This window comes from Bufo bufo, chromosome 3 (assembly GCF_905171765.1).
Source record: "Bufo bufo chromosome 3, aBufBuf1.1, whole genome shotgun sequence".
NCBI lineage: Eukaryota > Metazoa > Chordata > Amphibia > Anura > Bufonidae > Bufo > Bufo bufo.
In genome coordinates, this window is record NC_053391.1 from 615,185,146 (window position 1) to 615,206,694 (window position 21,549).

The 21,549-nt window shown below is 42.2% G+C and overlaps 1 protein-coding gene across 1 annotated transcript in view; it reads left to right on the top strand.

The window, feature by feature from the left end:
• Positions 1-21,549, top strand: part of THSD1 (thrombospondin type 1 domain containing 1) — a 35,571-nt gene that overhangs the window by 11,651 nt on the left and 2,371 nt on the right. The window contains exon 4 of the mRNA XM_040426070.1: positions 20,072-20,230. Within this exon, the coding sequence (XP_040282004.1) occupies positions 20,072-20,230 (159 nt within the window). The remainder of the gene's footprint in view (positions 1-20,071; positions 20,231-21,549) is intronic.

Genomic DNA, 21,549 nt, shown 5'->3' on the forward strand with positions numbered 1-21,549 from the left:
ACATGTCCTATTCTTGTCCGCAATTGCGAACAAGAATAGGCATTTTCTATTAAGTGCCGGCGATGTGCGGTCAGCAAAATGCGGAACGCACATTGCCGCTGTCCGTGTTTTGCGATCCGCAAAACACACACGGATGTGTGAATGGACCCTTATATCCATAATTAGAACCTCTCACTCGCGTCTCCAAGACTTTTCTCAAGCTGCACCAACTCTTTGACATGCACTGCCCCGGGCAATCAGGTTAATTCCCAAATTCCATAACTTTAAATGTGCCTTTAAAACGCATGTTTTTAGGCAGGCTTATCACATTCCATAAACTGACTCATCCCTTTTTAACCCCTCACCCACCCTCATTCTTCAGAACTGAACACCATCATCCAACGGTAACCTTCACACTCAATGCACCAGCTCATGCGAGCAGGGTCCTCACTCCTGGTGTTCTACTTGTATATTAGTCTGTAATTCTGTGATGTCTGTTTTGGTTTGGACATGAACCCTCTGAATTGTAAACGCTGAGGAATATGGTGGCGCTATATAAAAAAAGAATATTATTATTATTATGATTATTATTATTATTATTATAATAGGGTAGCCTTTTACAAGCTTCTCACAATACATTGGCAAAATGGAGTCAGGCTTGTAAGGCTCCTTGCACATGATTTTTCTGTTGTGCCCATAAATTTTCGATGTGATTGAGGTCAGGGCTCCATTGTCTTCACTTTGTTGTCCTTAAAGGGGTTGTCTCACTTCAGCAAATAGCATTTATCATGTAGAGGAAGTTAATACAAGGCACTTACTAATGTATTTGGATTGTTCATATTACCTCCTTCGCTGGCTTGATTCATTTTTCCATCACATTATACGCTGCTCGTTTTTATGGTTACGACCACCCTGCAATCCAGCAGCAGTGGCCGTGCTTGTACACTATAGGAAAAAGCACCAGCCTATGTGCACTCCCGCAGTCCCGGCCACCAGAGAGGCTGGCACTTTTTCCTATATTGTGCAAGCACGACCACCATGGATGGATTGCAGGGTGGTCTGTAACCATGGAAATGAGCAGTGTATAATGTGATGGAAAAATGAATGAAGCAATATGGACAATAACAATACATTAGTAAGTGCCTTGTATTAACTTTCTCTACATAATAAATGCCATTTGCTGAAGTGACACAACCCTTTTAAGTCTCACTAACGTGCATGGACAACGTAGGCTGAATAGGGGTCATCATTTTTCTTCCTTGTAATACCTTCCATTTGTGACGTGTAGTGGTCCCTCCTGCAGCAAAGCACTCCTAAAACATAATGCTGCCACCATGGTGTTCTTTGGCTGGAAAGTCTTTCCTTTTTTGTTCCATGCATGAAAATGGCCAATTAGTTCCATTTTTCTTTCATCAGACTGGAGGGCATTTCTCCATAAAGTAAGATGTGTCTCCGTGTGCAGTTGTAAACTGTGACCCTGACTTTGTTTTGGGTGGTTTTGGAGCAGTGGCTCCTTCCTTGCCGAGCGGCCTGTCAGGTGATGCCGCTATAGGAGATGTTTTACTGTTGGTATACCTGTAGATACTTTTGTACCAGTTTCCTCCAACATCTTCACAGGTTTGTTTGCTGTTGTTGTTGAATAAATTTGGATTTTTCGCACCAAAGTTTGTTCATCTCTAGGAGACACACATCTCTTTCCTGAACAGTATGATGGCGGTGTGTGTGGTTTCATGGCATTTAAACATGCATATTATCATTTGAGCAGAACTTGATACCTACAGGAATTTGGAAATTGCTTCCAAGGAGGTACCAGACTAGTGGGGGTGCACAATTCTTTTTTCTGATGTCTTGGCAGATTTCTTTAGATTTTTCCCATGATGTCAAGCAAAGACGCACATAAGCCTTTAAATACTGCCACAGGTACACCTCCAATTAATGAACAGAAGCTCCTAAAGGCAGGCTCAGACTAGCCCACAGGGGTACAGGGGAATCCCCCGGTGGGCCCCTGAGCAAGATGGGCCCCTAGTCTCCCACCTCCTGCACAAGTGGCACATAACACAGTAGACTTACTGCACTACATACATGTATTCAATGTACAGCACCTCAACCAGCCTATGTTCATATAAAAAAACATATTTATTATATTTGAACGTATCTGTACGGTGGGCCCCCAAAATTCATTTTACTGGTGGGCCCTAGGTACCCCAGTCCGACACTGCCTAAAGGCATGGCATTATTTTCTGGAACTTTCCAAGCTATTTAAAGGCACAGTCAACTTGGTATACAGTACAGACCAAAAGTTTAGACACACCTTCTCATTCAAAGAGTTTTCTTTATTTTCATGACTATGAAAATTGTAGATTCACACTGAAGGCATCAAAACTATGAATTAACACATGTGGAATTATATACATAACAAACAAGTGTGAAACAACTGAAAATATGTCATATTCTAGGTTCTTCAAAGTAGCCACCTTTTGCTTTGATTACTGCTTTGCACACTCTTGGCATTCTCTTGATGAGCTTCAAGAGGTAGTCCCCTGAAATGGTCTTCACTTCACAGGTGTGCCCTGTCAGGTTTAATAAGTGGGATTTCTTGCCTTATAAATGGGGTTGGGACCATCAGTTGCGTTGAGGAGAAGTCAGGTGGATACACAGCTGATAGTCCTACTGAATAGACTGTTAGCTGCTTTTTTCTTGCCATAATACAAATTCTAACAGTCTATTCAGTAGGACTATCAGCTGTGTATCCACCTGACTTCTCCTCAACGCAACTGATGGTCCCAACCCCATTTATAAGGCAAGAAATCCCACTTATTAAACCTGACAGGGCACACCTGTGAAGTGAAGACCATTTCAGGGGACTACCTCTTGAAGCTCATCAAGAGAATGCCAAGAGTGTGCAAAGCAGTAATCAAAGCAAAATGTGGCTACTTTGAAGAACCTAGAATATGACATATAGTCAGTTGTTTCACACTTGTTTGTTATGTATATAATTCCACATGTGTTAATTCATAGTTTTGATGCCTTCATAGTCATGAAAATAAAGAAAACTCTTTGAATAAGAAGGTGTGTCCAAACTTTTGGTCTGTACTGTATGTAACTTCTGAGTGAATAAAAGCTGAAATAAATCATTGGGGGAGATTCATCAAGACCAGGAAATGTTACGACGATCTTGATATCCCCTGTGATGCTGGAGGAGACGCTTAACCCCTTAGGGACTTAGGGCGTACCGGTACGCCCTGTTTCCCGAGTTCTTAAGGACTCGGGGCGTACCGGTACATCCTAACTTTAAACAGACATTGCGGCGCGGCAGGGGTTAATAGGAACAGGATGCCCGCTGAAATCATTCATCGGGCATCCTGTCACAACACTCCGGGGGGGTCAATTCAGACCTGCGGTTTGCGGCTTTTACCTGCGGTTGCGGCGGCTGTGCGGCGGTGCAGTACAGAAGTATTAGAATGCATTGTAAAGGATTAGACCCCCAAAAGTTCAAGTCCCAAAGTGGGACAAAAAATAAAGTGAAAAAATTAAGTTTTCCCCCCAAAAAATTAAAAGTTTCAAGTAAAAGTAAACAAAAACGTAATTTTCCCCAAATAAAGTAAAAAAAAAATTGGTAAATAGGGGAAAAAAAAGTATACATATTAGGTATCGCCGCGTTTGTATCGACCAACTCTATAAAAATATCACACCCCTCAGATGAACACCGTAAATTTTTTTTTAATAAAAACTGTGCTAAATAAACCATTTTTTGTCACCTTACATCACAAAAAGTGTAATAGCAAGCGATCAAAAAGTATGAAAAACTATGGAAACACTAAAACATGATTTTTTTTGCTTCAAAAATGAAATCATTGTGTAAAACTTACATAAATACATTATTATACAGTATACATATTAGGTATCGCCGCGTCTGTATCGACTGGCTCTATAAAAATATCACATGATCTAACCTGTCAGATGAATGTTGTAAATAACAAAAAATAAAAACGGTGCCAAAACAGCTATTTCTTGTTTTCTTGCCTCACAAAAAGTGTAATATAGAGCATCCAAAAATCATATGTACCCTAAACTAGTACCAACAATACTGCCATCCTATCCCGTAGTTTCTAAAATGGGGCCACTTTTTTGGAGTTTCTACACTAGGGGTGCATCAGGGGGGCTTCAAATGGGACATGGTGTCAAAAAAACCAGTCCAGCAAAATCTGCCTCCAAAAACCGTATGGCATTCCTTTCCTTCTGCGCCCTGCCGTGTGCCCGTACAGCTGTTTACGACCACATATGGGGTGTTTCTGTAAACTACAGAATCAGGGACATAAATATTGAGTTTTGTTTGGCTGTTAACCCTTGCTTTGTTACTGGGAAAAATTGATTAAAATGGAAAATTTGCCCAAAAATTTTAATTCTGAAATTTCATCTCCATTTACTAATAACTATTGTGGAACACCTAAAGCGTTAACGACGCTTGTGAAATCTGTTTTGAATACCTTGAGGGGTGTAGTTTCCTAGATGGGGTCACTTTTATGGAGTTTCTACTCTAGGGTTGCATCAGGGGGGCTTCAAATGGGACATGGTGTCAAAAAAAACTGTCCAGCAAAACCTGCCTTCCAAAAACCATATGGCATTCCTTTCCTTCTGCGCCCTGCCGTGTGCCCGTACAGCGGTTTACGACCACATATGGGGTGTTTCTGTAAACTACAGAATCGGGGCCATAAATATTGAGTTTGGTTTGGCTGTTAACCCTTGCTTTGTAAGTGGAAAAAAATTATTAAAATGGAAAATCTGCCAAAAAAGTGAAATTTCGAAATTGTATCTCTATTTTCCATTAATTCTTGTGGAACACCTAACGGGTTAACGATATTTGTAAAATCAGTTTTGAATACCTTGAGGGGTGTAGTTTCTTAGATGGGGTCACTTTTATGGAGTTTCTACTCTAGGGGTGCATCAGGGGGGCTTCAAATGGGACATGGTGTCAAAAAAAACAGTCCAGCAAAACCTGCCTTCCAAAAACCATATGGCATTCCTTTCCTTCTGCGCCCTGCCGTGTGCCCGTACAGCGGTTTACGACCACATATGGGGTGTTTCTGTAAACTACAGAATCGGGGCCATAAATATTGAGTTTTGTTTGGCTGTTAACCCTTGCTTTGTAAAAAAATATTAAAATGGGAAATCTGCCAAAAAAGTGAAATTTTGAAATTGTATCTCTATTTTCCATTAATTCTTGTGGAACACCTAAAGGGTTAACAAAGTTTGTAAAATCTGTTTTGAATACCTTGAGGGGTGTAGTTTATAGAATGGGGTCATTTTTGGGTGGTTTCTATTATGTAAGCCTCGCAAAGTGACTTCAGACCTTAACTGGTCCCTAAAAATTTGGTTTTTGAAAATTTCTAAAAAATTTCAAGATTTGCTTCTAAACTTCTAAGCCTTGTAACATCCCCAAAAAATAAAATATCATTCCCAAAATGATCCAAACATGAAGTAGACATATGGGGAATGTAAAGTAATAACTATTTTTGGAGGTATTACTATGTATTATATAAGTAGAGAAATTGAAACTTGCAAATTTGCAATTTTTTTACAAATTTTTGGTAAATAAGGTATTTTTTTATAAATTAAAATAAATTTTTTTGACTTTATTTTACCAGTGTCATGAAGTACAATATCTGACGAAAAAACAATCTCAGAATGGCCTGGATAAGTCAAAGCGTTTTAAAGTTATCAGCACTTAAAGTGACACTGGTCAGATTTGCAAAAAATGGTCAAGTCCTTAAGGTGAAATAGGGTTGAGTCCTTAAGGGGTTAATACGGGGGGGGGGGGGGGCGGTGCACTGCGCCACCAATGATAATTAACCTTTAATACAGAAGGCGGGTGCCGGCAGCAGATCAGCGGCAGTTAACCCCTCAGGTGCCGCACCTGATGGGTTAACTGCCGCTGATCGCAGCTCCATGTCAGAGGCAGGGTGCTGGCTAGGTGATTCTGCTGCCAGCACCTGCCTCCTGTATTAAAGGTTAACTATCAGTGCGCCCTCCCCTCCTCCGCCCCTCTGTCTTCTTATTGGCAGCAGCGGCACAGGGGGGAGGGAGAGAGTGAGTCCTTCTCCCCTGTGCTGCCGAGGGAACATGAGCGCTGACAGCAACACGCTCCATGTTCTCTGACACTAGGCTGCGCAGTAGGGCAGCCTAGTATCGATAAATGTCAAATCCGATATTTCGATACCCACAACAACCCTAGTATTGCTACATAAGTTATAAATTATCAAGCCTGATATGACTATGGAATGAATATTCCAATCGGAGATTCTCTCTGATATCAATATTAGATCTTTTATTCAGTAATATGCATCTTTACTGAATCGTGATAATATTGATTTAGTACATCTAATATTACACATCCGCAATAAAGCAGTCCTTAAGGGGTTAAAGAGGTTATCTGAATTCTAAAAGATGCCCTCCAATGCCCGGGCCTCTCGTATACATTATGCTTACCTGCTCCCCGGCTCCCATGTCGCTCGGGATCCCTGCACGGCCACCACTGCATCTCCCCATCGCACAGATAAAAACATAGCAGGGCGCAACGGTGATGAGCCCCCTTGTGGCTGGTCACAGTTGCGTCCTGCTATTGGCTGCTCCTCCCATCGCCAGATGTTTTGATCAGCGCGACAGGGAGATGCAGCGGCGGCTGTGCAGGAATCCGGAGCGACGCGGGTGTCGGGGAGCAGGTAAGTATAATGTATACAAGGGTCCCAGGCATTTAGTGGAATCTTTTAGAATTTGGATAACCCCTTTAATTTATGTTGAGGTGCAGTTTCAGTTTTCATTTATGCCAGATAACTGGTGTAAAAGAAGATAAATCTGCCTGGCCAGCTGGCCTTCCCCTCTCACCAAACCTCCTTTTCGGAAAATGGCGAGGGCTGCAGTGAAACGCCATATAGCACCTAAATTTAGACGCAGTGGCATTTAAAAAGTCCCAAACAAAGAGTTAGCAATTTTATTTTCACCAGAAGACTGGTGTACGAAGATGATAAATATCTCTATTGTCTCTAGTATTATTCCGACATTTCACATTCTTGCGTGATCTGAACTGACCTAAGAGAGTGACTGTGTACTAGGATTAGATGTCAGGAATTGTTAAAAACTGAGTTTTAATGAATGTGGCAACGATGTATGTTAACTTACAACTTCAACTGCACAATGGAATGGAAAAAAAAGCTATTAAAGTCTAGTCTTGTTGGGGGAGTCACTGTTGTTAGTAGCAGGACAGAATTAGTGTACCCTTTTCTTAGCTGAGTACGTTCAATGCTTATTAGCTTCATAATATATCTTTAAAGTGTACCTGAGTTTGCAAAAACCATTAGGATAAGTGCTGTGCTTCTTTTTTCAATCATTACTGTGAAGGAACAGTTATGTTTGGGCTTCCCTAATGTGTTTTCTTCAGCCATATTATTCCCTGTTTTCCAAACGCCTCCACAGCGGCACAGATTCACAGGAGGTTACCCCGCCTCCCCCAGGGACAGGAAACAACGTGGAGATCTTTAAATAGCCCCCTCCCCTTACCTGCTCCAGTTGTTTCCTGTCCCTCTGGGATGTGTGGAGATCCTCCTGCAAAGGCCACGCACTGGCAGGAGTTCGGTTCTTGGCGCTCAGCTGAAGATCAAAGGAGCACTTATTAGTGTGCTGGGTGGAGAACAGGGTCGTGGGGCTCGCGGTGCGACCCTTCCTGGTTCTCTGGCATAAGTCCTCCGGTTGAGGCAGCCCCCCGGGCAGCGTCCGTGCGCATTATCGTGATAGGACTGGCGGGTCACTTGATCGCAAACGAGATCTCAGGAGCGCTGTAGCTGACATACTTCCCCTAGGCAACGAGCACTTTAAAAAAGAGAGGGAAGAAGCGTTTTCCAGCGTCTTCCTGGGAGGAAGAAGCATTGGATCATGTCTACTCCAGGGGATTCAGACCGTGTAGACCCGACCAAAGCCCTCATCCCGGTAAGCTCTCCTCCCCTGGGGGGTGTAACAGATATGTTTCACTTGTGGTAACAAGGAAATTTCTGTTTTTCACCATGGTGAGGGGATACCTATTTGTGTTTATGACCAAAGGCTGCTTCCTTCTGAACATATTCTTTTAATATATTCCCCTAGGTCAGGAATACACAAAAATCGGCTGAATCCTCTCAGCGTATAAAAAAGTGTTCAATTTGCAAAAAGGGACTGCCTTCCGGTCATAAAAAAACCCTCTGTGTGAAGTGTTTGGAAAAGATTGTATCCGAAGAATCTCCTTCCCTTCTGGATAATATCAGAAACATTATCAAAGAGGAAGTGAGCAGCGGTGTGGACTGTAAATTGCTGTCCACAGCTCAAAAACCTTCCACTTCCATGTCAGCAGTGTCCGCCTCTTCTGAAATTAATCTGCAGGAGGAAGATTTTGATGAAGGGGAGTTACTTTCCGGGTCTGACTCTGATTCCTCTGAAGACGAGTCCGGTCGTCCCCTTCGTTCCATTGAAGAGACAGATTCTCTCTTGAAAACCATAAGGGCGACTTTAAATCTGGAAGTCTCTAAACAACCAAAATCCGTACAGGACCTTATGTTTAGAGGCTTGGGGGGAAAAAAGGAAAAGGGTTTTTCCCCTGCATTCTAACATTAGCCAACTTATTAATAAAGAATGGTCAGACCTAGAAAAAAAAGCCTGGGGTCTCTAGGATTTTTAAAAGAAAGTATCAGTTTTCCGTGGAGGATACCACCCTTTGGGATAAATGCCCTAAAGTAGATGCTCCGGTAGCAAAAGTAACAAAACAATCTGCTCTCCCTTTTGAGGATGTAGGTCTTTTAAAAGACCCCATGGACAAAAAAAGTAAAGCTCTTTTAAAAAGATCCTGGGAAGCTTCTATGGCCATTCTAAGACCAAGTGTAGCGGCCACTTATACTGCCAGGTCCATGACCATTTGGATTAACCAGATGGAAAAGCATTTAGCGGCAGGAACTCCAAGGGAGGGCATTATTGCCTACTTACCCATGTTTAAACAGGCAGCGAATTTTCTGGCGGATGCCTCTGTAGTTACGATAAAACTGGCGGCCACATCTGCAGCCCTCTCTAATGCCACTAGAAGAGCGGTGTGGCTGAGGTCATGGTCAGGGGGATTCAGCCTCAAAAAATAAGTTGTGCGGTATCCCCTGTGAGGGAGACAGAGTAATCGGGGCCGTACTCGATGATATCCTTGAAAAAGTTACAAATAGGAAAAAAGGTTTTCCGACAGAACCCAAATATTTTCTTCAGAGATGGAATTTTGGCTCCTCCACAAAGGGCGGGCAGGACCAGAAAAAAAGTTTTTTTCAGGTAGAGGTAGGGGTAGAGGTTTTCTCTTTAACCAAACAAATTCCTCTCAAAAGCCTAGCAGTCAATGACGTCAGAGGCGCAGTGGGAGGAAGGCTAAAAAAAAAAAAATGTCCCTCCTGGGAAAAAATCTGCAGATCCCCCTGGGTATTAGACGTAATTTTAGCAGGTCTAAAGATAGAATTTTCCTCCCCTCCTCAGGATGTTTTTTGCATTACCAAAGAACTAAAAAATGATCAGTCAGTGCTCATAAATCAACTGATGATTCTACTTCAGGAGAAAGCCATTGTTCCTGTTCCACCTGAAGAAGAAAAGACAGGCTTTTATTCCCCAATTTTCTTAGTAATGGCTCTCACAGAGCAATTATAAATTTAAAGGGCCTAAATCGCCAGGTCCAGCACAAACATTTCAAAATGGAAACAATAAAATCTACAATAAATCTTCTCGGAAAAGACATTTACATGGCAACCTTGGATCTGGCCGACGCATATTATCATATCCCTATATGCAGCGGTCATCACAAATATCTGAGGTTTGCGGTTCAATCGGGGGAAAAAGTTTTCCACTTTCGATTCCAGGTCCTTCCCTTTGGCCTAACGTCAGCCCCCAGAGTCTTCTCAAAGGTAATGTCAGAGGTGGTAGCAAGTCTACATCAGAAAGGGATACTTGTTATCCCTTATCTGGACGATTTTCTCATTGCCACAGAGTCAAAAGAAAAATTGGAGAATCACTTAAACATAGTACAGCAGGATCTGAAAGACCTAGGCTGGATGGTAAATCTAGAAAAATCACATCTTTGTCCCGAAAAAAGGAAGATTTTTCTTGGAATGTTGTTGGACTCACATCTTATGAAGACTTTCCACCCTGTAGAAAAACTATCAAAAATAAATCAGGAAATTTCTCTTCGGACAAGACCAGGTTCTCATTAGAAAAGAAAGTGAGAGTCCCTCAGCAGGTAAAAGACTCTTTAACCACTTCACATCCGGGCCATTTACCCCCTTCCTGACCACGCTTAATTTAGCAAATCTACATGTGTCATTTTATGTGTTGATAACTTTGGAGCGCTTTTACTTATTGTTTTCTCGTGACAAATTGTACTTTATGACAGCGGTAAATTTGAGTCGATATATTTCACCTTTATTTATAAAATAATCCCAAATTTACCCAAAATTTTTTAAAATTTGAATTTTTCGAAAATTTCTATTTCTCTGCTTTTAAACAGAAAGTGATACCTCATAAAATATTTATTACTTAACATTCCCCACATGTCTATTGTATGTTGGCATCATTTTGTAAATGTCATTTTATTTTTTTAGGACGTTAAAAGGCTTAGAATTTTAGAAGCAATTCTTAAAATTTTTAAGAAAATTTCCAAAACTCACTTTTTAAGGACCAGTTCAGGTCTGAAGTCACTTTGTGAGGCTTACATAGTGGAAACCCCCCATAAATGACCCCATTGTAGAAACTACATCCCTCAAGTTACTGAAAAGAATTTCACTTTTTTGGCAGATTTTCCATTTTAATCCATTCTTTAACACATTGAGGGTTAACAGACATTCTTAAACAATTTTGTTCCAATTCTTTAACACATCGAGGGTTAACAGCAAGACAAAACTTAATATTTATTACCCTGATTCTACGGTTTACATAAACACCCCACATGTGGTCGTAAACTGATGTAAGGGCACATAGCAGGAAGCAGAAGAAAAGGAGCGCCATATGGTTTTTGGAAGGCAGATTTTGCTGAACTGGTTTTTAGATGCCATGTCCCATTTGAAGCCCCCCTGATGAACCCTTACAGTAAAAACTCCAAAAAGTGACCCCATTTTGGAAACTAGGGGATAAGGGGCCAGTTTTATTGGTACTATTTTGGGGTACATATGATTTTTAATTGCTCTATATTACGTTTTTTGGCCAAGGTAACTAAAAAATGGCTGTTTTGGCCCTGTTTTTATTTTAAATGAGACCCTAACTAAGACAATCGGTCAAAAAATAAAAAAGCTACAACATTCATCTGACAGGGTAGATCATGTGTAATTTTTGTAGATATCAAATATGATATCAAATATGTCTACTTTGTTTGTTTCAGTTTTTGAAAAACAAATTGTTTTTGTGTCTCCATTTTCTGAACACCATTTATTTTTATTTTTTCTGCCGATCGTCTTGTGCAGGGGCTCGTTTTTTGCGGGAAGAGTTGACGTTTTTATTGGTACCATTTTTGGGTACATATGATTTTTTGATCATTCATTATTACACTTTATGGGGCAAGGTAACCAAAAAATTGGTTATTTTAGCAGCGTTTTTATTTATTTCATTTTACAGCGTTCACCTGAGGGGTTAGGTCATGTTACACTTTTATAGTTCAGATGGTTATGGACGTGGCAATACCTAATATGCATACCTTATTTATTTAAGTTTTACAATAATAGCATTTTCGAAACCAAAAAAATTATGTTTTAGTGTCTCCATAGTCTGACCCATTTTTTGACCCATTGTCTTAGTTAGGATCTCATTTTTTGCAGGATGAGGTGACGGTTTGATTGGTACTATTTTGGGGGGCATACGCCTTTTTGATCGCTTGGTGTTGCACTCTATGTGATGTTAGATGACAAAAAATTTCTTTTTTTGTACAGTTTTTATTTTTATTTTTTTACAGTGTTCACCTGAGGGATTAGGTCATGTGATAGTTTTATAGAGCTGGTTGTTACGGATGTGGCGATACCTAATATGTATATTTTTTATTTATTTATTTCACTTTAACACAATAATAGCATTTTTGAAACAAAAAAATGATGTTTTAGTGTCTCCATGTTCTGAGAGCAATATATATATTTTTTTTTAGCGATTTTCTTATGTAGGGGCTCATTTTTTGCAGGATGAAGTGACAGTTTTATTGATACCATTTTGTGTGATATACGCCATTTTTGATCACTTGGAGTTGCAGTTTTTGTGATGTAAGGTGACAAAAATTGCTTTTTTTTTTTATCATTTTTTTTTTTTCAATGGTGTTTATTAGACGGGTTGGATCATGTGATATATTTATATAGCCAGTCAATACCAAATATGTCTATTTTATTAATTTTCTTTCTATTTTTAACATTTTTTTAAATTACTTAATTGGGGATTTATTTATTTTTTACACTTTGCGTCCACCATAAGGTCATACTAGACCTCTGGGGGACATTTAAGTTTTTTTTTCACTCTTGATTTCTCCTGTAACTGGGGCTGACATAGTAGCCCTAGTTACAGTGGAAATACAGCCCCCAGAGAGGCTGTACAGCAGAACACAACGCTGTACAGCCTCAGTGCAGAGCTGATCGTGGTCTGTGAAAGACCTGACGGCTCCTGCACTCTCCCGGCCCTGGCAGTCACATGCATAGCGCTTTCTGATCTGTACACACAGCGCTTGTTGAGAACTGTCCCTGCCTTCTCTCTGGGGTGGCCTGATGTCGCTGACAGTGGGCCCCCAGCTCGGCAGCTGCGCGATTAGCGTGCAGCTGCCATCTCTGATTGGACGTTCCAGAACGTCCATTCAGAGATAAACATCCACCCATAGGACGTTTATATCCTATGGGCGGATGTGAAGTGGTTAATATGGTGGCTAGACAGAAGAAACCTATCCTAAGGAGGGTCATGGCGACAAATACTCCCTGTAACAATAACAACAGACGCCAGCAGATCTGGTTGGGGGGCTCATTTAGACATCTCTGTAGTACATGGGACATAATATCAAAATCTAAGCCTATCCTCCTCAATTCTAAGGGAGTTATCAGCAGTGTGGGAAGCCCTAAAAGCTCTTCAGTTAGAAATAAAAGGAAAAGACATAAAAATCCTATCAGACAACATCACTATGGTCACCTACCTGAACAAACAGGGAGGTACAAAAGTGCATCCTTGGCAAAGGTATCAAGAAAAATCTTTCAATGGGCAAAAAAAAATATACACTCAATTACGACGGTCCATATAAAGAGAAAAAACAATAGGATCGCAGATTTTCTAATCAGAGACACTTTGAAAGAAGGAGAATGGTGTTTAAATCGACAAATATTTCTTCAGATAACAAAGAAGCGGTCGATACCACACCTAGACATGTTTGCGACTCGGCAGAACAGACAGACGGAGAAATTTTGCTCACTATTCTACGAAGACCGCCCTTTGTTCCTGGATGCACTCTCCCATCCTTGGCCGAACGAGATCCTGTACGCATTTCCCCGGTTTGCTCTAATACCCAGGATTCTGTCAAAAGTATTACAAGAAAGGTCCAAACTAATTCTAGTGGCTCCATACTGGCCAAGAAGATCTTGGTTTCCCCTATTATTGAACATGTCAGCAGGGGATTACTGGAATCTGCCGCCTCTCCCAGACCTTCTTCATCAGGGTCCAGTCTTGCACCCCAGGTCGGCACAACTACGTCTGGCAACCTGGAACCTGAACGGGAATTATTAAGAAAAAAAGGGCTTTCGGAGGCGGTGGTCTCAAATTTTCACTGTCTGCAAGAAGTTTCGTTGCCATCATTCGGTTCTCCAGCAGGTTGTCCGGAGGAGAGGGGTTTTCATAATCTGGATGTTCGCAGATGTGTGTTAGCTTACCTGAAAGCAACAGAAACCTTTAGGAAGACAGACAGACTCTTCATTCAGTTTGCTGGACCAAATAGAGGACAAGCGGCAAGCAAGACAACCATTGGAAGATGGATCAGATCGGCAATCCTGTTTTGCTACAACATAAAAGATGTAATTCCTCCTAAGGGACTAAAAGCTCAATCAACTCGATCAGTCACGGCTTCATGGGCAGAGTCAGTGGACGTCTCTGGAACAAATATGCCAGGCAGCCACCTGGTCTTTGCCTCCTACTTTTTTTCCCCGACATTATCAATTAGATGTGTTAAAAAATAAGGACTTATCGTTTTCTCGCAAAGTGTTATCTGCAGTAGTCCCACCCTAGTTGATTGATTTTCTCTGTTATTCCTCCTGTGAATCCATGCCGCTGTGGAGACGTTTGAAAACATTACAATTACTTACCGGTAATTGTTTTTTCCTCTAGCCTCCACAGCGGCACAGGAAACCCCCCCCCCCCCCCCATATTTATGTATTAATCTGATGCCGTAATCAGATTTTTTGGTTTGTTACTGAAAAAATAAATAAATAACTTTATGTTGCATCCATTTCAGTTTCTCGGTTATTTACTTGAACAAGTAAGGGGAGGGGGCTATTTAAAGATCTCCACGTTATTTCCTGTCCCTGGGGAAGGTGGGGTAACCTCCTGTGAATCTGTGCCGCTATGGAGGCTAGAGGAAAAACCAAATACCGGTAAATAATTGTAATCTTCAGCTGTATAGCTAGATGCATTTCACTCAGAAGCAGGGGACATCTCCCTTCTGCCAGCACTGTACTACAGTGACATCCTTCCACTATATTTTCGGTTCTAGAGCTTACAGAACCAATAAGGAGGGATAAATCACACTTACAGAAAGGCAGGAGGCTCCTGTGATGTTCAGAAGCTGTGTAGAAGCAGTTCTTTTAGCAGGCTCAGGCTCTCAGCTAGCTCTTACATTCCCCCACTTCAGCCATCTTCTGTTTCTCTGTTACCATTGATGGATCTTGCCTGACAACAGGCAATGGACTGCAAGTTAAATGGAATTGACAACTCTAGTGGCCATGACTTTACAGCTTTTTTTCAGGATGCAGGCAGATTTTGTTAATGAAGAAAAGAAATGTGCTAATAACAACGTTCTCTATTAAATTAAATTTAATTGTTTGACAGTAAATTGACTCTTTAAAGGGAGTCTGTCACCTACTCTGAGCGTTTTAGACCGCTCAGATCACGTTATAGAACATTTGCCCCCTATTAAAATAGTACCTCGTGTGTATGTCCCATGTAGAGATCCTGAAAAAAGTACTTTTTAAAGTTATGCAAGTTGCGCAAGTGTCCAGGGGTAGAGTTACTGCTGCAAGTGCCCAGGCCCCTCAGCAATGTGTCCAGATAACCACTCCCCTTGCAGTCCTCTGGCCCGCCTTCCTTTCCTACTTCGTCCTCCTCCTCTGGCTTGGAGATCTTGCGCAAGCGCTGGTTACTGCCGGGCCTGCGCATACACACTGTTAAGATCAGTGCCTCTGCTCATAGTGGGCAGAGCAGTGTGCATACGCGGGCCCGGCAGTGGCCGGCGCTCGTGAGAGATCTCCAAGCCAGAGGAGGAGGAAGATGAAATAGGAGAGGAGGGTGGGCCAGAGGACCGCAAGGGGAGCGGTTATCTGGGTACATAGCTGAGGGGCCTGGGCACTTGCAACAGGGGAGGGGTAGCTCAATTTCAGCCCTTGCTGCACATTACTTCATAACTTCATCTGGTTTTAACTGGCTTTCATCATCTGCCTCATACTTCCTATGTCCTGATACATACAGTATATATTTAGTAACAGCACCACCTAGTGGTGACTGATGTGAAGTGGTGGTTTACCAGCCTGTTAGAAGGGATTACAGCAATATACATTGTGGGGATTCGCTCTGGTAGGTAGGTTAGCGGACGCAGTATAGAGGCAACGGACCAGGTTTTAAATCAATCTTCGGTGTTTATTCACACTCATAACATAACACAACAGTCCCTTTTCAGGCTTGGTGCTTGTTCACAACCAGAAAAAACAAAATAACGTTCACCTGGTATCCTGGGTGTTAGTTCACACCCAGCTGAATGCTCAGCCTCAGAAAGTCCACTTGCAGGCTGTAATGCGGCCTGCTCACCTGACACACGGTCTTCAGACCTCAGCGCAGAGATCTCCACAGCTCCACTGTCACAGGGAGGTAATCCACACCACCTGACAGTGCTGACTGCTTTAAACCTGCCAAGACCCGGCCTGGAACGTGGGGAGAAGCCACCCACTCAGCACTTTGGCTACTCCAAGTAAAAGCCGTCCCGTATCCGCTTTACAGCCATGCTGAACAGCTGAAGTGTCAGACTCCAATCTGCAATACTGACACTTCAGGAAAAAAAAACTGCTCTTATCTCACCGAGGCCAGGAACCTCGGTGACACGTACTGAGTCCGACCATCAATGATGGTCCCTTGTTCCTTCCTACAACATACATAGCATAGAATGACGTTCTGCTGGCCTATTGTGACCAACGCAGTGTTCAGTTCATCGTCACAGGAGGATGCTGGTTCATTGTGGAGTTCCGACCATTGTTCCTTGGAGGATGTTGGCCTATTGTGGCATATGCAGTGTTCCATCCATTGTCACAGGAGGATGCTGGCACATTGTGACATGCACAGTTTCCCATCCATTATCCCTGGAGGATGCTGGCCCATTCTGACATGTGCAGTGATTCATCCATTGTCACAGAAGGATGCTGCACCATTGTGATACTCGTAGTGTTTCTACGGCCATTGTCCCTGCAGAATGCTGGCCCATTGTCACATGTGCAGTGTTCTATCCATTATCCCTGTAGCATAGTGGCCCATTGTAACACAGAGCTAAAGGAAAAAGAGTGTTAATCAAAGAACTGTTTGGATGCAAGTCCAAAAGATCTTAGAGTAACTGCAGGGCGCCAATAGGAAGGAGAGATGGTCGCTAAAAGGAGGGAAAGGTAGTAGGAGGCTGCCAGTGGTGACTGTACAAAACAATGCTACATAGGTATAAATAGTGAAAGGGGAAAAAAAAGGTCACAACCACATGGAGGGCCGCCATCTACTGTTAGGGCTCTTTCACACTTGCGTTGTTCTGTTCCGGCATAGAGTTCTGTTGTCGGGGCTCTATGCTGGAAGAATCCTGATCAGGATTATCCTAATGCATTCTGAATAGAGAGAAATCCGTTCAGGATGCATCAGGATGTCTTCAGTTCCGGAACGGAACGTTTTTTGGCCGGAGAAAATACCGCAGCATGCTGCGCTTTTTGCTCCGGCCAAAAATCCTGAACACTTGCCACAAGGCCGGATCCGGAATTAATGCCCATTGAAAGGCATTGATCCGGATCCGGCCTTAAGCTAAACGTCGTTTCGGCGCATTACCGGATCCGACGTTTAGCTTTTTCTGAATGGTTACCATGGCTGCAAGGACGCTTAAGTCCTGTTTGCCATGGTAAAGTGTAGTGGGGAGCGGGGGAGCAGTATACTTACCGTCAGTGCGGCTCCCGGGGCGCTTCAGAGTGACGTGTCAGGGCGCCCCACGCGCATGGATGACGTGTCGCATGGATCACGTCATCCATGCGCATGGGGCGCTCTGACGTCATTCTGGAGCGCCCCGGGAGCCGCACGGACGGTAAGTATACTGCTCCCCCGCTCCCCACTACTACTACGGCAGCCAGGACTTTAATAGCGTCCTGGGTGCCATAGTAACACTGAACGCATTTTGAAGACGGATCCGTCTTCAAATGCTTTCAGTTCACTTGCGGTGTTACGGATCCGGCGGGCACCTCCGGCAAATGGAGTACACGACGGATCCGGACAACGCAAGTGTGAAAGAGGCCTTAGTAAGTAAAATTCAATGTAAAAGAGCAGATAAAGGCATATGTAAATGTATATATATTCATATAATAGAAATGTAGAATATGTAAAAAATGTATATGAATAAGTGCCTACCTAAAATAATAATGATAATACTATCCACGATAAAACCAGTGGTATAAATTGTAAAAACTGCAATTGTGAATAAATAACTCACTTCACCAGGGAGCTGGGCTGTGGGATAAAGTTTAAGGCCCCCACAAACACAACCTCCCTCGTCTGGATCACTTGTAGGGTCTTAGGAAGAGCGTCAGTCCCACAGATGGTACTTCTGGTAAATACCTTTATTGGTATCACAGGTCGGCTCAACGCATTTTGGGGGTGTTACCTCATACCCCCTTCCTCAGGAGCAGTCACAATTGATATAATAATAGAATCATGGACTCCATGATTCTATTATTTTATCAATTGTGATTTCTCCTGAGGAAGGGGGTATGAGGTAACACCCCCCTGAAACGCATAGAATCACAAAGGGAAATAAACACGGAAAAATAATACTTGGTGTAATCTATAGACCCCCTAACATCACTAAGGAGATAGAAGTTCAGCTGTATAAGGCTTCTTTCACACTTGCGTTTTGCCTGATCCGGCAGGGTTCAGCAAAAAAGCTTCTGTTAGTGATAATACAACCGTCTGCCTCCATTATGAATGGATCCAGTTGTATTATCTTTGAAATAGCAATGACGGATCCGGCATGAACACCATTGAAAATCAATGGGGGACGAATCCGTTTTTCTTTTGTGTCAGAGAAAACAGATCCGGCACCGTTGACTTGCATTGTGGGTCATGCCTGATCTGTTTTTCTCCGTATCCCATGACGGAAAGAAAACCGCAGCTTGCTTTTTGGAGCATTCCGTTCTGTTCAGTTCAGTTTTGTCCTCATTGACAATGAATTGGGACAAAACGGAAGCATTTTTCTCCAGTATTGAGATCCTCTGTCGGATCTCAATACCGGAAAAGTGAAATAAAAGTGTGAAAGTAGCCTAGACCCTTTTTTCCATTACTCCATTCGCCATATTGGAAAAATATTTTTATATTTTTATTGTACGGGCGTTTTCAGACACAGCAATTTTTTCGTTATTTATGTATTTGTTTTTTATTTTCCAGTGACGGTTGGGTGATTTAAACTTTTATATTTTTTAAAATTTTATATATTATATATATATATATATATATATATATATATATATATATATATATATATATATATAGTTTTGTAGCTTGCGTTTGAGGCTACAAAATGCTGTATTTTTTATTTATTCTGTACCAATATTTTTATTATATATCCATATTGGTACAGAATTGCTCACTTCTTATGTTGGCCTGAAATCAATTACCAACATCCTCACTGGCCGCAGAGGATGCTGGCAAGAAGCCCGGAAGCGTGAGTTTCTGGGTTTTTCACCCTTTAGATGCCATGATCACACTTTATTATTGCCGGTCGCTGTCATTAGTAGCTGGTCTCACCTGTTTGAAACCGCGTAGGTACCCGTCGGCCATGGCCTGTTTGGCCATCGTTCCAGCGCCTTACATATACGGCGCTGGTAGCGAAGGGGTTAAATAACAACATATAATGTCAAGCAGTTGCTTCTACAGCTAGCAGGATATTGTCATGTATTAAACGAGGCATGGACTCGCGAGGCAGGGTTGTAATATTACCACTTTACAAAGTGTTGGTGCGGCCTCATCTGGAATATGCAATTCAGTTCTGGGCACCAGTCCATACAAAGGATGCTCTGCAGCTGGAAAAAGTACAGAGGAGAGCGACTGAACTGATAAGGGGCATGGAGGGTCTTAGTTATGAAGAAAGATTAAAATAATTAAATTTATTTAGTCTTGAGAAGAGACGTCTAAGGGGGGGACATGATTAACCTATACAAATATATAAATGGGCCCTACAAAAAATACGTTGAAAAACTGTTCCATGTAAAATATCCTCAAAAGACAAGGGGCCACTGCCTCCGACTGGAGGAATGGTCTAACTCATGACACGGTAATGGGAGGAAGAGTTGACTGTTTTTTTTTTAAAAAAAGGATAATTTCTTAGAACTAAATAAGATGAATGCTTATGTTAATGTGTAGAAGTCTAGTTCTCACTCCCCTTTACTAAAATTCACACCTCCACCCATATCTTGGTTGAATTAGATCGACTTATGCCTTTTTTATCTGCACAAGCTATGTAACTATTGTATTCATTAGGATTAATATCCTGATTTACTTTGACTTTACACGCCTGTGAAAATTAAAATCAATATTCTGTTTTTCTCTTTTTTATCAGAAACGTGGAGCCTGTGGCAGCCATGGAGCTCCTGCAGCGTCACTTGTGGTGATGGCCACAGAGAACGGTACAGAAGTTGCCTTTCATCATCACCCGTAAATGCTCAATGCAATGGGAACATGAAGGAGACATCCCTCTGCTCTCTGGAGGACTGCCTGAGTATGTCAGCTACTTTATATTTCATTTTGATTTCTCATATGTAGTATGTGGAACAAGGATGCACCTAGAATCTTCTGCTTTCTGGTGGGGGCGGGCTTGGTCCCCAGTTACCCCATTGTATTATTGTCTCCATTTCCTGTCAGTTATCTGTCAGGATAAAAAAAATTTAGTAAAGGAGAATATCCCACTGCTGCCATTCCGACACTCAGGGGAATAACAATTGCGGTCGCAGAGAGTGCGACCGTGACTGGGCCTGCCGGGGGAAGGGGGCCCGCTGCACTCAAATGTAATGGGGCCCGGCACTGTTCTACTAGTATTATTCACAAATGAAGTGGGTGGGCGGAGCCTGACTGATGTTAATGATGTTTATTTGTGGAGACAGTGGAAGGACATTTTTGGGGGCAGTGGAGCAACATTACTGGGGGCAATGGAAGGGCACTACTGGGGGAACTATAGGTATATTTCTGTGGGCACTTATAGGTACATTAGTGGGGGGATATTATTATTACCAGAGACCAGGGGTGTTATAATTGTGGTCATAGAGGGTGCTACCGGGCCCAGCATGGGCGGCTCCAAATCCAAAGGTCGCCCTGGGGCCCATAGAACTCTAGGTACACTGCTGCCAACACTTACAGGGTCTGCACTTCCTGGTCCAGGTTCAACCCACAGGAAATGGAAAGAAATGCCTGCTCAGCCAATCTCTGGCTGAGACATGTCACCGCTACGTGATTTTTACTTATGTGACAATGGCACTAAAGTACTGTATAATTTATACTGGTAGCGCTGTATAACATTGTTATTTACTGTGTGCCATACTTAATGCCATTGATAATTGGGCACTGTGGTGTAGTTATTTGTACACGTTCTGACAGTACACATTATGGGAGCGAAAGGGGTATCTGTAGAATATACTGCATAGGGCGCCATCTAACATAAGGCTACCCTGCATATGATTTTGAATAGTGACCCACAATGTGGTTGCCTAGCGCTTTACAAGTGATGGCTTATCCTGTGTGTAGGCCATGACTTTTAAAGAGTTGGACAACCTCTTTAAATATGTTTTTCTTGCGCCTTGATTACTGTGCATTGATTAATATAATCCATTTTAGGAAAACTCAATTGAGAACCAAATTACTGTCACTGTTGCCACTTACAGTGTTCCAAATGTTTATATACTATTCCAAATAGGAGTAATTTTCCACAATACTGTATTTCACCCATGGAGGACATTCTAGAAGGGTCAGGCTTAATATTTAATTAATTTTGTACCAAATAAGTATAGACTACAGTTAGCCATACACATGATAGTTCTTGGACGG